Source organism: Centroberyx gerrardi, chromosome 5 (genome assembly GCF_048128805.1).
Source record: "Centroberyx gerrardi isolate f3 chromosome 5, fCenGer3.hap1.cur.20231027, whole genome shotgun sequence".
Classification (NCBI taxonomy): domain Eukaryota; kingdom Metazoa; phylum Chordata; class Actinopteri; order Beryciformes; family Berycidae; genus Centroberyx; species Centroberyx gerrardi.
Window position 1 is genome coordinate 32,526,960 of NC_136001.1, and position 22,500 is coordinate 32,549,459.

At 40.9% G+C, this 22,500-nt stretch overlaps 1 protein-coding gene across 9 annotated transcripts in view; it reads left to right on the forward strand.

The window, feature by feature from the left end:
* ptprt (protein tyrosine phosphatase receptor type T) overlaps nucleotides 1–22,500 on the forward strand; it is a 359,275-nt gene that overhangs the window by 333,588 nt on the left and 3,187 nt on the right. For all 9 annotated transcript variants that reach the window (XM_078283910.1, XM_078283906.1, XM_078283907.1 and 6 more), the window contains 6 exons: nucleotides 664–799; nucleotides 4,839–4,988; nucleotides 5,386–5,559; nucleotides 5,820–5,951; nucleotides 8,218–8,343; nucleotides 11,815–11,978. In XM_078283910.1, the coding sequence (XP_078140036.1) occupies nucleotides 664–799; nucleotides 4,839–4,988; nucleotides 5,386–5,559; nucleotides 5,820–5,951; nucleotides 8,218–8,343; nucleotides 11,815–11,978 (882 nt within the window). The remainder of the gene's footprint in view (nucleotides 1–663; nucleotides 800–4,838; nucleotides 4,989–5,385; nucleotides 5,560–5,819; nucleotides 5,952–8,217; nucleotides 8,344–11,814; nucleotides 11,979–22,500) is intronic.

Here is a 22,500-nt window from a genome sequence, read left to right on the forward strand (position 1 = left end):
GTTACTGTGACACAGTAAACTGTCTTGTCTTTAGCCCTAGTCTCTACTCCAAAACACTCTGAGTTGTAGCTTGAGAAGAGTCAGCTCAGTTAACCTGAACAAACTGTTAGCTAGCTAACTAGCCAGCAAACACACTGATGTTAATGTGAACATGCTAACGCTAGCTGCTGCTAGACACGTTAGCTAGTGTGCTAATCAGATGTGTTAACAACGAGACAGTGATGGTTAGCTGACCAGATGCTATGGTTAGCTAGCTAACAAGCTGACATTATCTAAACACTAAATCAATCAGATGGATCAGTGATGAAATGATCAGTTCAGTCAGAAACAGCACAGAAATTAACCGTCTGTTCAATTCTGTTGAGACGGCCAAGTCGTAGCCTACGCTTAGAAACGTAGTCAGATGTTCACAGTCACTGTTCCCCAAGAGCTGAGGACCTCCAATATGGCCGCCAGAGTGAGAGTTACATCACCTGAAAGCCCTCTTATCTATCTGCATCAGTGATATGTTTGTTTCTCTCTCTGCATAGTGCCAGTGCCAGGAGGACAGACTTTTTCCATAGCTGTGGACGTCACAAGGCTGAAAATGAGAATGCTGTTAAGTTATCACTAATATTTTATCATTCATTTATTAACATGGTGGTTGTTTGTCTCCCTCCACAGTGCCGGAGCAGGCAGGACGGGCTGCTTCATCGCGGTGGACATCATGTTGGACATGGCGGAGAACGAAGGCGTGGTCGACATCTTCAACTGCATCCGAGAGCTGAGGTCACAACGAGTCAACATGGTTCAGACAGAGGTGGGTGGAAAGACACGCATGCACACACACACACACACACACACACACACACACACACACACACACACATCGCTGTTGATGGACAGCAACCATGAATCTGCAAAAAGTATGTTGTTCAGAAATGGAGAAACCTGCTTAATTCCTCATTAAGACCCACGTATTTTTTAAATTATACACCGGGGGTTTTAACAGTTTCAAGGGCCCGAGGCTGATGAAAGTCACTCAGCACATAGATGAGCATGGAAACTGTCAATTCCAGTAAAAAGAAAATTAAAAAAAATGAAAAAATTGCAGTTGCGTAGTTTTTCCATGACAGCAGCGTCATGAAGTTCTCCGTCCCGAGGGTTTATTGTGGATCATGAATAATGTTTATTGATGGGAACTGCTGCAGCTTTTGTCATGAGTTTTCCTACACAATCGAGTGCAGAAACATGCACTTAATCCACACATTTACTTTGCGAAGATCATGGCCCATTCAGTCATATCTATCTATCCATCTATCCATCTATCTATCTATAAAGAGAGAGAGGGAGAGAGAGAGAGAGAGAGTAGTAAAAAGAGAGAGGAGGGACAGAGAAAGAGAGATAGTGTATCTCAGTATCTCAGTACTCCTTCCAGTCATGTATCATCCATCCCAATCAGCCTATCAATATTAAACACTCCCTGAATAATAGATGACTCTAGTACACACCCCCATACACACACACTATACACACACACACTCTCTCTAAATCAAACACACACACACACACACATATGCACACACGTTCAAACACACACACACACACAGATTTATGATTCTTTGTGCCAGTGTGTGTATGTGGCAGCTCTCAGTTCGTGACCAGGCATACAGTGTGAGACAGACACACACACACACACACACACACACACACACACACACACACACACACACACACACAGTAAGTTACTCTTTGCATCACTTTTGAGCTATTCCAACTAAGTTACAACGAGGTTTCTTCCAGGGCCAAAAGGGCTGGAAGAGCGTTCTCATTAGACTGGTTTCTCCTGCAGGGTCAAACAAGGATAGACAGAGTTTACTCATTAGAATAGTTTCTATTATTGAGACGACTAAGGCTAACCAAGGCTTACTCAATAGACTAGTTTCCACAATTGAACTGGTAGTTCAGTAAATGAAAAGGGAGATTTGGAGACAAGCAGCTTCTTTTTTAACAACTCCCAAAGTCAATTCACTTCAGTTTAACCTGCAGCTCTGATCTGAGAACTTTGATCTAATTTACTTAAGAGGGAAAAAATACATTTCATTATTTCACTTCCAAAGCTCTACATTTACAGTTTACAACCATTTTACAAATACAGTATAAGTACAGTATAACAACATACAGCATAAGACAATGGAGAACATACAGTATATTTCATTATTAACATAGATATTACCTGAGGTCTGTGAAATGTCTGTGTGTGTATTGTTTTCCTTCATCGAGGCAGAATTGAATAATTTCCAAAATGCTATAGATCCATTTTGGAAGCAAATCATTACCTGAGATTTATCGTTCAGTATCTCTAAAACATAGAGGATCCAGTCTGTATAAGTGTCATTTTTCCCTGCTGAGGTTACTTGTTATCCATTACAAAGTACCATCATTTGTTCTAATTTTGTACGATCAATCATTTTGCAAGAGTAGGTGTCTTCAAATGACGGGTGTCTCATTTTGGAACAAAACTATTCATTTCTGCTCTAAGCTACTCTAAGCCAAACTAATCCATCCCGCCTCTGCGTTTCGTTTTCACCGCTGACGACAACCTCACATCTCCAGAAAGTCAACTTTACCGGGAGAGGAGAAAAACAGACTCTTTTTCAGTTTGACGGCTGAAACTTTGAGCTCGAAATTGAGTTTTGGATGGGACTCAGAGGCGCTAGGTTTGTGAAACTTACCCAGGGTTTTCACTTACAGGGTTTTCATACAACAGCAGTGGTATGAAAGCCAGTTCTGTGTGTGTGTGTGTGTGTGTGTGTGTGTGTGTGTGTGTGCGTGGCTCTTGAAACCAAGCTAAATGCATCCTGCCCTGCCTTCTGAATATGTGTGGGAGCAATTTGTGTCAGTGCTGAAGCACCGCTCAACGCTATTATAATCCTGCTCCGCACAACACAAAGCAATTAATCTTTTAAAAGGCACAGGGGGAAAGAGGTGTGTGTGTGTGTTTAAGTGTGTGAATGCGTGTGTGTGCGTTTATGTATGTGTGCACTTATTATGCCCGTGCCAGTATGCATTATGTGTGTTTGTGTGCATGTGCGCGGCTATATATCCCTGAGTTTGTGTATGTGGTGTGTGTGTGTGTGCGTGTGTGTGTGGCACTAGAGTAGGTAATGGCCAGGAGAGGTCATGAGGCTTTTAAAACTCTCCTCTCCCCTCCAAGGGCAACAATTAACATTCGACAGAGAGAGAGAGAGAGAGAGAGAGAGAGAGACGAGACGGAGAGAAAGAGACAGGGAAAGAGAGAGAAAGAGAGAAAGAAATGGAGGAAGAGCAAGCAAAAGCGAGCGAGTAAAAGAGTATGAGAGAAAACCAGACAGAAATAAAGGGAAAAGGAAAGTGAGATAGGGCTAGAGAGAGAAAGAGAGAGAGAGAGAGAGAGAGAGAGAGAGAGAGAGAGAGAGAGAGAGAGAGAGAGAGAAGAGGTAAATTAACATGCAGGGTGGCTCACAGTGGCTGATGCTTTTAAAAGCGAGCTAGTTGGTTGGAGCACAAAGAGGACACTTGATCCAGAGCACAGCAACACCGCAGGGCAAAGCACTCCTCCCTTTTAATTCACTTTCAGGCTGCCGAGAGCGCGCAGGCACACAAATAATACATCCACACGCACAAAGCAAACACAAAGCGTGTTCGCAGTCAAACGTGTGAGTTTGTCGGAGGCTTGAAAAGGCAGGAGGTGCAGCTGAAATCAACAAGACGTTTCCTCCTGCCCAGTGGTGTCAGCGCTTTTCTCAGAGAGCCGCAGGGAGAAACGAGAATCAAGTCGAGGATCGGACATTTATTTAGGAATTGATATATTATCTTTACATTGAACTAAGCAAAGTCTTTGACCATGGTTTTAAATGTTTCTCACAACCTTGCTACTTAACATAAAGCCCAGAGCAACGTGACGGATCAATGACCTGTATAGGTCTTAGTGACACAAAATGCTGAATTTTGGTCATTGATTTAGCCTATTTATTACACAGCTTTGTTGAATACTCAATTCTGATTGGCCAAAGAAGACATTCTGAGTTCTGGTATTTCTGAGTAACAGACTGCTGTTTCCATCTAATCATATCACTCCACAGTCAAGAAATCTGATCGACTTTGTTGACTGACGCCACCTTGTGGCACAAAGACGTTACTCCTTGGTTACTGCAAATAATCACTCGGCTAACCGAGGCTAGAAACATGGAAGATTTTAATTTATTCAGAAAGAAAACTAATTATAGCTGGTTCAAGGCTCAACGACGATCTTACTGGATTTGTTTCTGTTGCTATGGTTACAGCCCTGCTCCAGTGTAGCCATGCATGCTAGCTACAGTTCTGCTACAGTGTAGTTCATGGATACTAGCAACAGATGTTTCTATGGTTACAGTTCTGCTACAGTGTAGCTCATGGATACTAGCAACAGATGTTTCTATGGTTACAGTTCTGCTACAGTGTAGCTCATGGATACTAGCGAGCTCCTGCATCTACTCTGGCTGTAATTATTTAGATCTGTGTCTGCAGTGCTTTGTTCCTGCTGTCATTCTCCATCTTTTTACATTGCTTGTGTCCACATTGTGGTTGGATTGCATCCAGACTGTGTAGATCACTTCCATATCTGGTTTTGAAGTCCGATAGCAGTGTGAGCAAAATCAGATTTTAATGCATCCAGGCCTGTAACTTAATTCGTCCAGGTGTGATCAGATGATAAAAGTTGCATTGAAACGACAACTATGGCTACCCTCACGGCCACATGACGTCTGTGCCTCCTACCTCGCATCCGCTCCACCGTTCCTTTGGTACTAACCGCTGATGTGTTTTTGCTCATATCACAGGAGCAGTATGTGTTTGTGCATGACGCCATCTTGGAGGCGTGTCTATGTGGGAACACAGCCATCCCAGTGTGTGAGTTCAGAGCCATTTACTACAACATCAGCAGACTGGACCCACAGACCAACTCCAGCCAGATCAAAGACGAGTTCCAGGTTGGTACACACACACACACACACACACCCACACACACAGCCATCCTGGCATAATATTTATTCTGTGTATATCCTGAACACACAGACCATACTATTTCCACTCTAATGTACTTTAATCACCTCAAATTTCCTTTTTTCTACTCTACTCTCATCATCTCAGCTCTACTCGACTCTTATCATTTCAAATTTACCCCAGCCATCTCTGTTCTACACTGTTCTACTCTACTGTACTCTAATCATCTCTACTCTGCTCCAATCTAATCATTTCTTTTTTACATTAATTATTTCTACTCTACTCTGCTCCACTCTACTTTTCTTAAATCATCTGTACATCTCTCCACTCCAGTTATCTCGACTCTGATTATCTTTATTCTAACTCTACTCGTCTCTCTGTCAGACTCTGAACATAGTGACCCCTAGAGTCCGTCCGGAGGACTGCAGCGTGGGCCTGCTGCCCAGGAACCACGACAAGAACCGCAGCATGGACGTTCTGTCAGCCGACCGCTGCCTGCCTTTCCTCATATCTGTGGACGGAGAGAGCTCCAACTACATCAATGCTGCATTAATGGATGTAAGATGTGTGCTTGGGGATATGTGTGTAAGTGTGTGTGTTTTCTTGTGTACTTAATGTGGACCAAAAAGTCAAGAATAGTAATACAAATGTGTGTGTGTGTGTGTCTATAGCATTTTAGAAAGAGATAATGACAAAGACTGTTCCTACGATATAATATGAGATGTATTCTCTTACTATTGTTCTGCTTGCTTCTCTTGTTGTTTATCCATCTTGTGTTTATTGCTGCTATTTAATTGAGATCCTCCTCCGCACTTCAGAGCCACAAACAGCCAGCGGCCTTCATTGTTACCCAGCATCCTTTGCCAAACACCATGGCCGACTTCTGGAGGCTGGTGTTCGACTACAACTGCTCCTCCATCGTCATGCTCAATGAGATGGACGCAGCGCAGGTACACACACACACACACACACACAAAAATTAGCCATATTCACTATCTGTTTTCTTTTCCTCTGTCTTACTTAGCTTCAGAAAAAGGCCAGACAGCCACGTACTGACAGATCGACCCTAACATCACAGGGCCTAATCAATACACAGACAGGCTATTTTATAAATGCGAATGGATATTGACAGTCTTAGCCTTGGTGCTGCACCCATAGGCAACTGAGAAGTTTTTAGATGTAGTTTAGTTTATTTGCACCATGATGAAATAGAGGCACCGTGATCAAATACAGAAGAGAAACTAATTACTAATGTGTGCCGGTAAAAATAAATAACTAAGGGGCTTGAAGTGTATCTTCTTTTTTTTCTGTATTTGAATTCATACATTTATAAAAACCTTCCCAAATATAAAATATGAAATGAACAAACAAAAAACACTATTTTGTCAATAGCAGGAGTCAAACCTGCTGTCCAAAAGCAGTTCACAGTATGTGCAGCATGAACTGCTGAAGGTAGTTTGTTATTCAGTTCGGTAATGATACCTTTGGAAAATATTAGGCCTACACACAGGTTTCCTTTAAATGTTGAAATCCTTCCCGAAGCAGACAGTCATTTCACCACAGACCTTTCCAGTGGCTGGAGCACTTGGTCAGTGCTGTCCTTATTGATCTGAAATCATAAAGGGCTCTGTTTTTGTGACGGTGTTCAAGCGATACACGCATGAACACATCCCATTCAAAAGCTCATCCACCCTTTTTGTGGATGATATGTTGGCCAATTTGACTTTGATATAAATCCCTCAAGCAGGAATAAACGTAAGATTCAACATTTTTCATTCTAATTGAGCAGGTAGGCGTTCAGTGTTTTGCTCAAGCACACTTTGATGCATGTTTGCTGATGGACACACAGGCTGTTGCGGGATTTGAACCTGTGACCCTCTGGTAAATACATTGTACCGCACCATAGCTATGGGGGAGATATGCTGCTGGTTTATGCTACAGCACAAAGCCAAAGAGCAGTAACTGCATTAGTAGTAAAATCTTGTGTCAAAAATTACTTCAAAGTTCATCTCCTACCCTGACAAAAATATTGTTTTTAAGTGATTTGTTTATCAATTAATAGCATTTACGGGTATAACTGATGGTTTAAAACAGTGATTCTCAACCTTTTTTCATATCAAGGAGCCTAATTTGGTTCACATTAGAGCCACGTACCCATTTGATGAGATTGGACCCAAATCTGAGAATATCTTTATTGTCAGATATGATTTTGTCCAGAATCCCACGATTATCTGTATTGTAGGTTGAGAGATAACAGAGAAACTATGATCAAAACAGTCATTCTTCTACATTCTCTAATTGTGTTAACTTCTTGTAAATGAAATAAAGCTGAAGTTTAACGATTCATCAATTTGCCGGGGACCCCCTGGAACCCCCTCAAGCACCCCTGGTGGTCCCCAGACCCCCACGTTGAGAACCACTGGTTTAAAACACACTGCTGTTTGCCTTTGTTGGGGCAGGATGGGAAATCACAGCGGCCTAGTGGTTAGACGCACCGTCCTGTAACTGAAAGATCTCAGGTCTGATCCCCACAGCAGCCCACATGCCCATCCTGCCACAGTGCCTTTGAGCAGGACACTCAAGCTGCACAGGAAAACAGAATGCCCAAAAGCCTAAAATGTATAAGTTCATCAACCTAGACGAGACTCAGTTACCTCACTTGCTCCGATGTTGCTGACTGTAAATTAGCCGTGGATTCTCAGCTCACGTACGTCTGCATGGCATTTTTCTGAAATGGAGAAAAGTGAGTAAAGATTGGTAAAAAAAAAAACTAAGTTGGATCAAAGTTGACATTATTCCGCTTCTCTGTCTGGCGGTTGTATAGATGGAAAATGAGGTAAAATTACAGTCCTATTTTCATTTGTTATTTTTCTGTGACTCAGGTTTTTCTCATTTTGGTCCTGCATAGAGCATTATGTTCCCGCGTGCAGATAAGTCTTTTTATCAGGCCTTAGTGTGGAAGTATAAGAACTTGAAAATTGAATTCATGTCCAGTCACAGCTGCGGTAATCTTCATAATCGATGGGGTGAATTCATGCAACGTTTTGTGAAAACATATTTCTCATTATACCTTCTGCTGTTATGCCATTTGAAAGAAAGTCCATTTGAATGTGCGTGTTAAACCTCTCTTTCTCTTTTCTCTCTTTTTCTCTCCCTTCATCTCTCCCTACTCTCTCTCTCTGTCTTTCTCTCTCTCTCTCTGTTTCGCTTCTATAGTTGTGTATGCAGTACTGGCCGGAGAAGAGTTCGTGTTGCTACGGTCCCATTCAAGTCGAATTCATATCGGCAGACATTGACGAAGACATCATCAACCGCATCTTCAGGATCTGCAACATGGCGAGGGTACGCACATGCTCAATGCCTTCACACTTGCAAAGCGGTATTTTGTTCAATAAAAGCAGCGAGTTCAAGGTTTAAAAAATGAGATGTTAAGCAAATGCACATGGATCTGATGTAAGTCTCCCTTGTGGTATGAAATAAAGTTGAGTATCGGTAGTGCAGCATTGGAGAAGAACTTTGCAGCCTACAAAATGCAAAGCAACTCCCATACACACTTTCCTAATTGATTTTAAAACATTTTTCTCTTTTATTATTTATTTTAATGTTTCGGCACACAGAAAGTCTCAAGCTGAGGAGTTTCAACATTTTTTTTACATCAGTCTTTTGTTTACAATGCTTTGAGCGATTAAAACACAATTCAAGGTTTCCAATGACCTCAGCTGACCAATACATTTACATTTTCTTCCTGACATCAAGCTGCTGCTCTTATCCAGAGCAGCCTGCAGTGAGTGAGCAGGTTGGGGCTCAGTGTCTTGCTCAAGAACACTTTGACAGAACACACATGGCTCTTGATGGACACACTTTGTCTGTTGTGGGGATGATCTCCTGTCTGTTGTGACGGTCCATGTAATTAAGGCCAAACTAAAGTCATACAAAGCAGAAATCGATGAAGTCATCATCCTCCTTGTCTTAAGGCGTCTTAAACCTGGCTCTGGACTAGGCTGTGCAGAAATGACCTTTGGCTTAAAATGAAATAAATGTTACCTTCCTGTTCAGGTGCATTCTGGGGAGAGTCTTGGTCTCCAGTCAAAAATCTGTTAGCTAGGCCTATCAATTAGCTACTTCTTTCAATTCCTAGGTTAGCTAATGCAAGCTAATAGCTAACTGCATGCACAGCAAAGCTAGCTTACCCCTTTGGTGGCTTGGTAAGTTTTAGCTATGAAGTGTCCTCCATTAGCTAGTCCACACCCTCTCTCGGGACCACTCAGGCTGGAGGGGCAGGCGGTGGAACAGGTCGAGATCTTTAAATACCTGGGCACTGAGATCGACCACCACCTGTCCTTCACACAGCATGAGGACAGGGTCTACAAAAAAGCCCAACAGCGCATGTTTCTCCTGAGAAGGCTGAAAGGTTTTTAACAGCAGTATACCGGTCACTCATTGAATCAGTCCTCACAGTCAACACTGCATCCTGGTACAACTTCCTCACAGAGAAAAGCAAGAAAAAACTCACAAGAATCATTAAGCATGCAACCAAAATCACCGGCACCACTCAAACCCAACTCTCAGACCTTTACAGTCACGCAGTAAAAAGAAAGGCAGACTCCGTCACTAAGGACCCTTCACACCCCCTTCACCACTCCTTTCAGCTACTCCCATCAGGCAGACGCCAACAGATGCCATCAGGCCAAAAAGAGAACTTACAAAAACTCTTTCATTCCCACTGCAATAACCTTTTTAAACAAGGCCAAAAAGACTGCCAATACTTTTTAATGCAGCTTTGCACACCTGCTCCTATTTATTTATGGAATTGTTTGTGTTTTTAATGTAATTTTATGTGAGTCTTTCATGGGTGTATGTTTTTATGTTGTTTGTGAGCTCCTAACCTAAGACAATTTTCTATCATTATAGTTTTTTGAATCTTGAATCTTGAATCTTGAACATTAACCCAATCTCTCTATACAGTCTAACCCAGATCATTTTCTTTTGTTCACTTTATTCATTATGTTTCTTTAACTAATTTCTCTTTCGAGATAGCAGCTAGCTAGTTAGCTTGTAATTGGTAGCAAACACACTACACTGCCGCTAAGCTAACTGAGCCCTGGTTGAGTTAATTACAATTAATTAATTACATTACATTATGTCATTTTTGCAGACACTTTTGTCCAAAGCGAGTTACAGTAGCCTAAATACATTTTGTCAACTGCCAACTGCTCAATGGGGAAAGTGCCTCTGTACTCCGTGAAGTAATAACCACAGAAACGTTTTGATTGGCTGAAGTAGTTGTTGGCTTCAGCAAAAAAATGTCAAGAACTTGCCTCACCTCTTTCCTCTCTTCTCGTTTCCCCCTTCTCTTCTCATTTTCTCACCCATCTATCCATGACAATAGGTCTCTAGTGCATGGTGCCCTTATCGTCTCCTTACTTCTATAGTCCTTAAACTCCCCAGCACCACTCTCTCTCTGTCACACACACACACACACACACACACACACACACACACACACACGCGCGGTCACCAGTCTAGCGTGAAACACATCAGTCTAGCGTGAAATGGCTCATATCATCGCCACAACAGTACTTCCCACACTGGGAGAGTTGCTGTCACCTGGCCTATTCTGTACCACCCAGCACTAAACTGAGAGAGAGAAGGAGAGGAGGTTGGGGGAGGGGAAGAGAGGGAGGGAGAGAAGGAGTGTAGGAGAATGAAAGGAGGGGCGAGAGAAAGATGGGCGGGAGACGGACAAAGGGACAGGAAGACAAAGTGAGGGTGAAGGAGAGAGATGGAAGGAGAGGGAGAGAGGTATGGGGAGGAAGAAGTAGAGAGAGGAAGATTGAGTATAAGAGAGAGGGAGAGAGAGAGAGAGAGAGAGTGTGTGTGTGTGTGTGTGTGTGTGTGTGTGCTAAACCCAGCAGTAAGCCAGTCTGACAGTGATGGCGGTCTTGTATTTTAGGCAGCGGATGCCAACCGCCTCGGGCCGGAGGGCTGAAAACATTTTGTCTGCCATGAAATTGAATTAAACATTATAAGATGTCTTCTTTGTCGAGTGCAATCCAATTCCTTTGAATAGACATATAAAAAAGATGCATCAACTATTTGGAGCGCAATGGCCACAACACATTAAAGGTCTCGAGGGTATCATTTTTATATCGATAAATCATGACCGCATTAATTTTAAGACATTAGTCTAACTATCGTCGACAAACAAGACCATTGCCGAAAAGCCTGTCAGCCTCTATCAGCCTCTACTCTGCATCCTCCATAGTTTCTCCACCTGGTGGCTCTGGAGGGAAATCTGCTGGATCGCTTTACGGCACAAAACAGGAAGAGGTTCTGTTCTTCCAGAGCAAACGGAGCTAAAGCTGAAAGAGTTTCTGGCAGCAGATGGTGGAAGGAGGGGAAAGGAAGATGGAGAAATCACTTCCAACATGTTGATCCTCTTCAGTAAAGTGAAAGACAAAATATTTGACAGAAGAAGCTCTTTGTGACGGCAAAGCAACAGGGTTTATGGGAAATGTTGTCATAAGTTGGAGAAACGCTAGCGCTAACAATACCGCTGGTGTGAGATAGAGGCGACCGATCGTCTTGACCATTCTAGTCTAGTTTGTTTACTGTAATTATACCAAGGTGTCACAATTAATTTGACAATGATATGTATGATGATATGATATTAAAATGCTACACATCGCACTTAAAAGTGTTTTCAATTGTTTACCTATCTTTATATTTCCCAGTGAATTACTGCGTTTTTATGATGATGATGCTGCAGACGATGATGATAAAAATCCCTCCTCTCTCCTCCTCCCCCCTCAGCCTCAGGACGGCTACCGTCTGGTGCAGCACTTCCAGTTCATTGGCTGGCCGGCCTACAGGGACACGCCCCTTTCCAAGCGCTCTATCCTCCAGTTGGTCAGGAGGCTGGCTAAATGGCAGGAGCAGTACGACGGAGGGGACGGGAGGACTGTCGTTCACTGTCTGTAAGTTCAACACATACACTCACACACACACACACACACACACACACAGAAAAAAATGAGATATACTTGTATCAAGGTGGAAATAGGACCATTAAGTTCTAAATCCATAAGTGATCCATAACTCACAGACTTTAATGGCACAACATAGAGATGTGTTGCCATTGGTTACCATCAATATTGTATGCTTAGTGACAATCTTTTTTGCTGTAGATATACACCATGTAGATATACTGAAATCCCACTTTTTACTGCATACTTCCTGAACAACTGTTTCCCTCGGCTCCGTCCCCAGGACGACTTGTTTGGAAAAATCAGGTTTTGCTCTCTGTTTAGCCGTCAGGAAGAACAAGGAAAGCTCTGGTAGCTAGTTGGCTGAGAGACACTAGAGTTGTGTGTTATAATATTGATTTGGTTCTACTGTGTAATGTTGTAGAAAGACTTTTCTCCCAGGATAAATGCATGAAGCAGGACTTCTACAACGGCAACCACTGTAATGTGGATTTCATGTCAAAAAACATGAAACTCTGAGGAAGAGCTCTTTGCACGAAACGTCACTTCTTCATTAAATTTTTATGGGAGCGTTTCTGTGTGCGGATCTTCTGTTGTATTCCACTTTCGTTGATCCAGCGCCTTTCTTTTGGATGTGCATGTTTTTCTTTTGATTTTCAAAAAACAAACATGATACAAAAAACTGTTATTGTTGGTTGTAATATTAGTGATAGTAATGATAGTAATATTTGTAGTACTACCTGTGGTACTAGTAGTGGTGACAGTAGACTGACAGCTTTCGACTATGATTGTCCTAGCCTACAGGTTAAATCCTGCTAAAACAGTAGTGTCAGCAAAGCCAGACCTACATGCCTCACTGTACCAACAGAAAAGATAAAACGAAGCAAAGTGAAATAAAACGAAGGTATTTTTCTGAGGAACAGAGCAGCAGACATGCAGTGAGGAACGGGCGAGATGACAGATAAACATGGAAACGTAGAAAGACAAACGTGTCCCTAGTGTGTGTGTGTGTGTGTGTGTGAGTGTGTGTGTGTGTGTGTGTGTGTGTGTGTGTGTGAGTGTGTGTGTGTGTGTGTGAGTGTGTGTGGAAGGAGAAATAAGATGAGATACACTTAAGAATGATATAGTAGTAGGCTTCTCCTAAATGAACACACATACACACACACACACAAGCGCTCACACATTGAAGCACACACACACACACACACACACTTTTTAAGATGAGACATTGGATATACTCAGTGGTATATGGAATTTCTAGACATCGTCCATTCCTCCAGGCTGGATCTTCCCTATCAGACTTTACTGTCCCACCACTGATCTGTCAAACATACGGATGGACTAAACTCTACATTTATCATTCATTAATTCAGTTCGGGTATCTTCAAGTGTGCTGATAAGGAACCAAAGCATATTCAGTGTTGGTACGCTTCAAAATAATCTGTCAAAATCTGTTTATATATTCAGTATTGATACAACACATTGCGATGGCACTGTACTATACAGATCCACTTTGGAAGAAAATCATTACCTGAGGTTTATCAGTCCAAATCTCTAAAATATGAAGGTTCCACACTTAATTTCACCTTTCGTCAACAGTTGGTGGAAAGTTTTTTAAGTGGTGGATGTCTCATTTAGCAATGAAACTCGCATTTTGTCTCTAAACAATACGGATAGACTAAACGCCAGCCCAATTTTGAACTCTGTTGGTGATTTTATCTTATTTTGTAAAGCACTTTGTAACCTCGTTTTGAAAAGTGCTATTTAAATAAAGTTTATTATGATTATTAATTCGCTTGATTGACGCTATAAAGTTATTCTTACACTCCCAAACCATCAGTAGGCAATGCAACAGTTTACAAAGTGCCTCATCAATTAAATAAAAGCAAACATTATACTCATGAAATCAATTAAAACAAGTAAAAATAAGAAGGCGGCCCAAAAAAAAAAGAAAAGACGGTTAAAAAATATATATATCTATAATCGTAAAAACAGGATCACATAACAGGAAGCCTACAAAAGCAACTTTTAAGAAGTGCTGTGAAAGATGGTACCAATTTTGCCAGTCTAATAATAATCTTAACCTGCCTCATATCTCAAAATTATGAATAGCCTAAGCCTAAAACCTCCAAAAGATTTAGAGATTATCACATTCTTTTAAAGAGTCAGACTCGACATCTCTACAGTTTTGTATCGTCTCTGTTCATCTGTCAACAATACAGATGGCCCGAGACCTGCAGACTCTCAACACTGTGCACATGATTTATCGCTCAGGTGGAAATAATGCTGGATATAATTTAAAGTTACAATATGAATGGCCTCATCCTCAGCCAATAACAGAGCTGTAATAGTTTTCAGATGATAGAGAGCTGAGCTGAACTGCCATGCTGGATGTGAGGCTGCTTTTATTTTACAGCGCTGTTTAACTTTGTACCGTATGCTGTGCTATATAGTTTATAGTAGTATTAGTAGAGGTAGTAGTAGTAGTATCAGTAGTAGTAGTAGTAGTAGTATGAGTAGTAGTAGTAGTAGAACTATCAGTAGTAGTAGTAGTAGTAGTAGTATCAGTACTAGAGGTGGTAGTAGTGTGAGTAGTAGTGGTAGTAGTAGTAGTATCAGTCATAGTAGAAGTATGAGTACTGGAGGTGATAGTAGTGGCACTAGTAGTAGTATCAAACGTAGCAGTAGTAGTATGAGTAGTAGTGATAGTAGTACTATCAGTAGTAGTAGTAGTATCAGTACTAGAGGTGGTAGTAGTAGTAGTATGAGTAGTAGTAGTAGTAGTACTATCAGTAGTAGTAGTAGTATCAGTACTAGAGGTGGTAGTAGTGTGAGTAGTAGTGGTAGTAGTAGTAGTATCAGTAGTAGTAGTAGTAGTATGAGTAGTAGTAGTAGTAGTACTATCAGTAGTAGTAGTAGTATCAGTACTAGAGGTGGTAGTAGTGTGAGTAGTAGTGGTAGTAGTAGTAGTATCAGTCGTAGTAGAAGTATGAGTACTGGAGGTGATAGTAGTGGCACTAGTAGTAGTATCAAACGTAGCAGTAGTAGTATGAGTAGTAGTGGTAGAAGTACTATTATCAGTAGTAGTAGTGGTACTAGTAGTTGTAGTATCAGTAGTAGTAGTGGTACTAGTAGTTGTAATATCAGTAGTAGTAGTAGTAGTAGTAGTAGTATCAGTACTAGAGGTGGTTGTAGTACTAGTATAAACAGTAGTCATGGTCCCACAGTAGTATTAGTTGTATTAGTAGTAGTAGCAGTAGAAAAAGTGTCACCTAAAAAAACAAAAGTAAAATAGTTTAAGATATTAAGGCCCAAATGATAACACACACACACCCACACACACACACACACACACACACACACACACACACACACTACTCAGCTCCATACAGTTTCTATCGGTGCAGAGCAAATGAAGCTGATAATGAGGGAGGGAAATAGAGGCTGTAAAATCTATAGAAGAAAGATTACTGGGAACTAGACCAACAATAACACACACACACACACACACACACACACACACACACACACATTACAAACATTGCCTGAAGCACTTCACTGGTGCTCATCCAATCAGCTTCCTCTGTCATAGCTCACTGGGCCAATCAGAATTGGCATTGATTTGTTTCTACTAGCTGCTGTGAGGTTTTGTGTGCTTATGAGTGTGTGTGTGTGTGTGTGTGTGTGTGTGTGTGTGTGTGTGTGTGGGTGTGTGTGTGTGTGGGTGTGTGTGAATGTGTGTGTGTGAGAGTTAGAGAGAGTGGTAAACTCCCTCTAGTTTGTAATTCGAGCTCAAGTTGAACTATGACCCCTCCCGTCTCTGACCTTCGCACGGCCCTCACATCCCATTTTACATAATTAAAGGTTTTCATTCCAAAACACTACATATCCATTTTGGAAAAAGTCTGCTACCTGAAATTCACCTCTTAATTAATGGAATGATTTAATTCTGAAATGCCACAGTATATATCTTGTTTTATATATCTACATATCATTAGCAACTATAAAAACAACACAGGTGATTCTGCATACAGTATCGACGCTGTCCAGTGAAAACCTTTTATCTCTTTTCAGGAGCGGAGAGTCTTATTTTGAGTTTGCCCACCATGATTTTTGAAAGTGTTCCATAAGACCAAAGGTTGTAGACTCAACCCATAGAGAACCATGTAATCCTTCAATTGAAGAGAAAACACAAAAATCACCAATCACCCTGAAACAGTATACCAATAAATGCTTTGGAGCAAATAAAGTTTAATTTCAAAATGTCTATGATTCTACGTAGCCCGTCTGGTGATATCTCATGTTAATGTTACAAAGTTGTGACCACAACATCATGCATTACTAAGTCGCGTTCACTCATTATGGATCCCATTCCCACGTGGTAATAAGGTGTGGCCACGCATTATTTTATTAACAAGAAACAAGAAAACCTTTCTATCCATTTTTTAATTGAACTTCTCAGTTACATCTCAAGATATTTCAGGGTCTTCAGTGATAGAAACAGTTTTTTTAATAGTGCTTAATTTAATTCAGCAACATCAATGAACCAACATGACTACCAGGATGGATCTGCTAGTTTAACCTTCTAAAAATGACAGATTACCTGTTTAAAATTGAAGGGTTCCTTCACTTGATAATCGAATATTTCAACAAATTCTTGTTAAATTTTACCGTTCTATTAGGGTGTAAAAGGGTGTAAAATCCAAATAAGGGACAAATCTAATTTGGGCGCGAGACTCTTCAGTCGTAATCGCCAATTGAATCCGGTGTGATGCTGAACTCAGTAAATGTGAGCGATAGGGACGCAGGCTTCCTCCGCTCCTGGCTAAAGACAGCTACACCAGCTAATCAGCCCCGGCTATTGATTTCACAGACTCAGTAATGCCAGAGATAAGGAGAAACATGATGGTTCAATCAATAGCTGGTGAAAATGGATTATTTTCTCTCCTCACTTGTCCTGGAGGTTGGAATCTGATGGGTCTTTAATGCCGAGCACATGTCTCATTTTCAGCTGCGGTCGCAGGGGGGGAAACCCCGTTAGAGCGCGGGGAGCGGAGCACTTAACAAAGCAATCTGTCTGCGCTTTATGTATTCATAGATAGAAAGATACATAGATATACAGATGGAAGATAATGAGAAATATTGAGCCGTCTTGACCCTGCAGCGGCCGTAGAACTTTTACTGCATTTAGCCGTTGATATCTGGAATAGTCCAGTTACAAATGTTATATATAAGATGAATTCAATACCAAATATTTACGTGAATCTCTCTCTCACAAACTGGTTAGCCAGCAGTGTTGATTGCCGACATACTGCCTTTTGCGTCAATCTCTCCTTTTGAGCCTGCTCTCCTGAAATTTTGTGAATTGAGCACAATGACTTAAAATGCAAATTTGTGCTCCGTGCATTAAAAGTGAGACAAAATCCACTCTCTCACCAGGAAAGGATTACATGAAGGAGACACAAGTAGAAACAGAAGGTAGTTTGACATTGAAATTGCGCGTAGATATCAGCCATCAAGAGTGTTTCTTATTTAACCATGACGAAAACCTGATCCTTACCTTAACCAGATTGTTTCATTTGCCTAAACATAACCAAAATTTTAGTTGCGCAAACCCAACTTTAACCCAAGCTGTCTTACTCGCCTAAACTTAACCGTTAGCCAACCTTTTCTCATGATGGACAGGAGAAAATGGCGTGTACAAATTTGTGCTCGTCACATAATTCGATTCATGGTGGAGGAACATAATCGTCATATAATTTGTGTCCACAGAGTGTAATCTGCGTTTCAGAGTCACAAAATGTTATGAGAAACTGTTGCCCCTTTAAGAAATAGTGATTAAAACGGAGTATGGGGCAGAAAGTGAGTTTTGAAAGCCAGAATCCTCAGCGGCTTCCACTGCCTTCTCACTTGTTTTGATTTTGCTGCGTTTGGTGGTTTAATACTGAATCTGGGATAATCAGGATCCAAATATTGAAGTTAATAAGCCAATAAACATTTCTGAGACATGTTTTTTTTTTTTTTTTTTATGAACTAGCGGTGGAAGCTATTCGGCGGTCTTGACCCGCACTACCATTCCAGTCTTGACCTGTCTGGATTTTATTGGGTTTGCTGGTTGTTCTCTGAGATAATTAGATTCAGAATATTACAGTAAGGTATTTTAGCCTCCAGACATATCTGACAGTACTGATATAAAATGTGTTTTCTCTCTCATGCTTTTCCGTACCTAGCAATTACCGCTGGACACTGAGGCAGGAACGACCACAACATCCACAACACTGAAACTAATATGAAGTCAGAACAGAAGCGCGTGTTGTTTTGAGGAATTTGGAATTTTATTTGGTCATTTTTTCTACTTAATGTGTGGAAAAAAAGTTTCTATATTTGAAGTTTCAGATTTCAAGATGAGTTAAGCACTATATGAACAAAGATACCTACTCTTACACAGCAAGAACATAAAGCACAGGTTACTATTTAAGTTCTGAGTCATCTTATGATCTTCACTTACAAAAACAGTCATGTTTTTTTTGTTTGTTTGTTTGTTTTTTAACTATTCATTGATGAACTTCAAGTACCTTTGTTTTTCCCCCCCAAACTGGAATATATAGCATTTTGCAACAAAGTGTAACTATGAAAAAGTTACATGACATTTACAGTAAATTACATTTTAGACACTTAGCAGACGCCCTTTTCCAGAGCAATTTACGAGTGCAATGGTAGAATAAGCTTCAATTTCTAAATCAACCATGATAATAGGAATTATTAACCTCAATATTTAGACCCTGATAATCTCAGACATTAACCACCAAACCCAGTAAAATGAAGACATGAGGTGTTGGGGGCCAATCCAAATCACACTTAGGTTTTATGGTGTATTGGCCAATTCTATGCATAGCAAATCATTTGTAGTAGGGCTGAACGATATTGACAAAAAAATCTAGTGATTGCGATTATTTGACAGAATTGCGATTTAAACTGCAATTTTTCTTGTCATTCTTGTCACGAAAAGTGAAGTCAGTGTTCAGGATTTACTGAGTTTGAGTCTGATGAAAGGTTTTCACCAATATTGTACTTGATTCATGGACCAAAGTTAGACTAAAACATATTGTTTAGAAATCCATTTTGGACACAACCCTCTTAAGCAGTTAATTGCAGCCTCTGCGGCTTTGGACATTGCATAAATTCAAATTGCGATTTCGATGTTTTTTTCGATTCATTGCTCAGCTCTAACTTGCAGTGTTTGTTTTCACCTACTTTGAGTACCAAATGGGTGGGAATTAACACACAGGACAAAACAATGAGTGCCAGAAAGTTTAGACAATTTCAAAGTCAACTCTGTATACTTTTTTTTTTTTTAAATCGACAACTCATCTAACACTATCTGACTGTTCTGAAGTGGTAAACCCCACCCCTCTGGCACTCAAGGTAAAACATACACTAATGATTATTTTACTACATTTGGGAGCGAGAGAGAGAGAGAGAGAGAGAGAGAGAGAGAGAGAGAGAGAGAGAGAGGGAGAGAGGGAGAGAGAGAGAGAGAGAGAGAGAGAGAGAGAGGGAGAGAGGGAGAGAGAGAGAGAGAGAGAGAGAGAGGGAGAGAGGGAGAACAAACCGCAGCACTAACGCGGGGCAGACAGGCGGGTTGGCGGGGGGATTACTGTGACGGCTCACCTGCATGTTTTATTCAGCAGGAATACTGAAGGAATTCAGCTGGAACCAGGAGAGAGGCGAGCGTCTGCAGTTGTTTTCATGGCTGCTGGTCCGACTGTTGAGTGGCAGAGCGCTGAATACTGATACTGCACACACACACACACACACACACACACACACACACGGCCTTATTCCACTGTATTAACCTGGTTATTAACCTATGGAAAAGTTTTGTAAATACACACAATTACTCATACAGGTATGGTGTAACAGCATAATTTTTATTTATTCATTTATTTATTTAATGAAGCGATTGAAATACTGTGTTACACTGTTGTAAGTACATTATGCATTATGGAGATTTTCATCAAGTACCTACGCAGTAATACTGTGTACTTACAATCCTTTTCCAATGGTTAATAGCGAAGGTGAGGACTCGAGTCACATGACGAGGACTCGAGTCACATTTTTTATAGCTTGAGACTTGACTTGATACATGAAGAGAAGACTTGAGACTCGACTTGACTTGGGTTCTGGGGACTTGGGACTTGACTCTGACTTGTACTTTGATGACTTGAAAAGGTTTCTAAAGTCTTGACTTGAGATCTTGTGTTTGTGTAAATGACTCAGATTGAAAGTGATGAGATTTGTTCCAGCAGACGACTGAATTTAAATTCTGTTTTCTGAATTTGTATGGAATGATTGAATTTATTGAAGTTGAAACTGATTATAGAAATCAAACTCATGATGCTCTTACCAAGTTTTTATCCTATTAAAACCATATTGCATTGAAAAGTCCTAGATATTTAGCTTTCTTTAAGATATTAAATTGATACTGGACTGCTGATTTGCTCTGACTTGACTTGCTGTTCTGCATTCAGACTTGGGACTTGACTTGAGACTTGTGCCTCAAGACTTGAGACTGACTTGGGACTGCAGCAAAGTTGACTTGGTCACACCTCCGGTTAATACACTGGAATAAAGCCATTGTAAAGTGAAGTGTTGCTGTGTGTGTCACTGTACCTCTGGGTGCATTGCAGTAAGGTTTCTGTGGGTCCTTTAAAAGTTTTAAATTATATTAAATCCAGTTATTAGAGCTCTTATTTTTTCACCATGTAATGACGGGTTTCTTTGTGCAACATGTGCGCTCTTAATACAGTCGTACAATCTGCATCCTGTCTGCTTTACTAACACAAATGGGCTTCTTCTCTCTTCCTGTTGTCCTTTTTCTTATTCTGCCCATTTATAGTTTGATTAAATCTGCTGTGTTGAGTCAGAAATAGACTGGTTCAGCCTGCTTTGAGTCTGTATTTTGGGTTTTAAATTGCTCTCAACTGTCACTGGGAGAAAAATATCTCACATGTTGAATAAATCTATTTTTTTTTCAATTGAGAATTATAAACATAATAGAGTTACATGTTATTCTTCCACCAAACAAGGCAGTTCTATTAGCAGTATGAGTGTTCATTTTTGGTTTGTGCATTAATAATGAAATATAACTATTATACAATCACAGGTGTGTGTTTATTGGGTATTGTACAACGGCTTCAAATGTAATTCAGCCAATCAGAACACTATTTCCATTTTATAAAAAAGCATGAAGCTAACTTTTACCCTCATTCTAATCATGTTTTCAACGAGGAAAATGTTTGAAAATTACCTCATGTTTGACGTTTTTCCTCTTTCAGTCTTCACTAACATATCACAAAAACACACATATACACACTCTTGTATTTGCATTTGCATTCGTTGTAGAAGATAGAAGATTCAAATATCACAGATGTTTAAAGTTCAGGGACATTTAACGATACAAATTGATGGTTTTATATTGCGAATGATTTTCTTCGCAATGTTGCGTTGCTGCCCATTATTGTGCCTGCACACACTCACAAACACACACAACTACACACACACACACACACACACACAGGCCTATGCCTTAAATGCCACCATCACCAACATACTATTCCATTAAAGCTGCACCACAGAATTCGTTTAAAGTTTTTTTGGTTTTTTCTTTTTTAAGTTCAAGTTTCATCAGTTTCAAGTGCATTTGTCAAAGACTGACACAATCAACCTTAACACAATAACAACAACAACAACCACAAAGCAAGGGCTGAAGAAGATTCGGGGTGGGGGGGCTGAGGGGAGGGGGGGGGGGGGGGGGGGGGGGGGGGGGGACCTGTCTGAAAGGAAACATTAAATTGCTCGATAAACACATTTTAAAAAGCAGCTCTTCCTGGAGTGATAAAAGCAGAGGAAGACGCTCCTGCTGTTCTGTTCTAAAGGAGAGAGGAACATCTTTGACTTGTGAAGCTTCAGAGCAGCGGGACTGAAAAGACCGAGGCTGTTTTCATATTTACATTATCTCTCTCTCTCTCTCTCCTTTTCTCCTCCTGTCTCCACTCCCTTCTTCTCTCTCTCTCTCTCTCTCTCTCTCTCTCTCTTATCACACTCTTTTTAACTCTCACTCCCATCTCTTCTTCTTTTTCTACTCTCTTTCAATTTGCACCCTCTCTTTCTTCTTTAGCATTATAATGATGATTTGGACTTGGACATTGATAGTGATGATGATGATGTTGCTGTTTGATGATGAAGACCTTCTCTCCCTCCCTCCTCGTTCTTGCCCCATCTTCTTTCCCTCCTCTTTCTACTTGTCTCCATCCCCTCTCTCTCCTCCTCCCCCCTCTCTCCCTCTCTCTTCCTCACCCCACCTTCTCTCTCTCTCCACCCTCCCTCCATTTTCCCCCCTCCCTCGCTCTCTTTCATTTCTCCCTCTGTCTCTCGTTCTTCCTCTTCTCCCTTCTATTCCTTTCTCCCCATCTGTCCGTCTCTTTCCCTCCCTTGCACTCTCCCTCCTCCT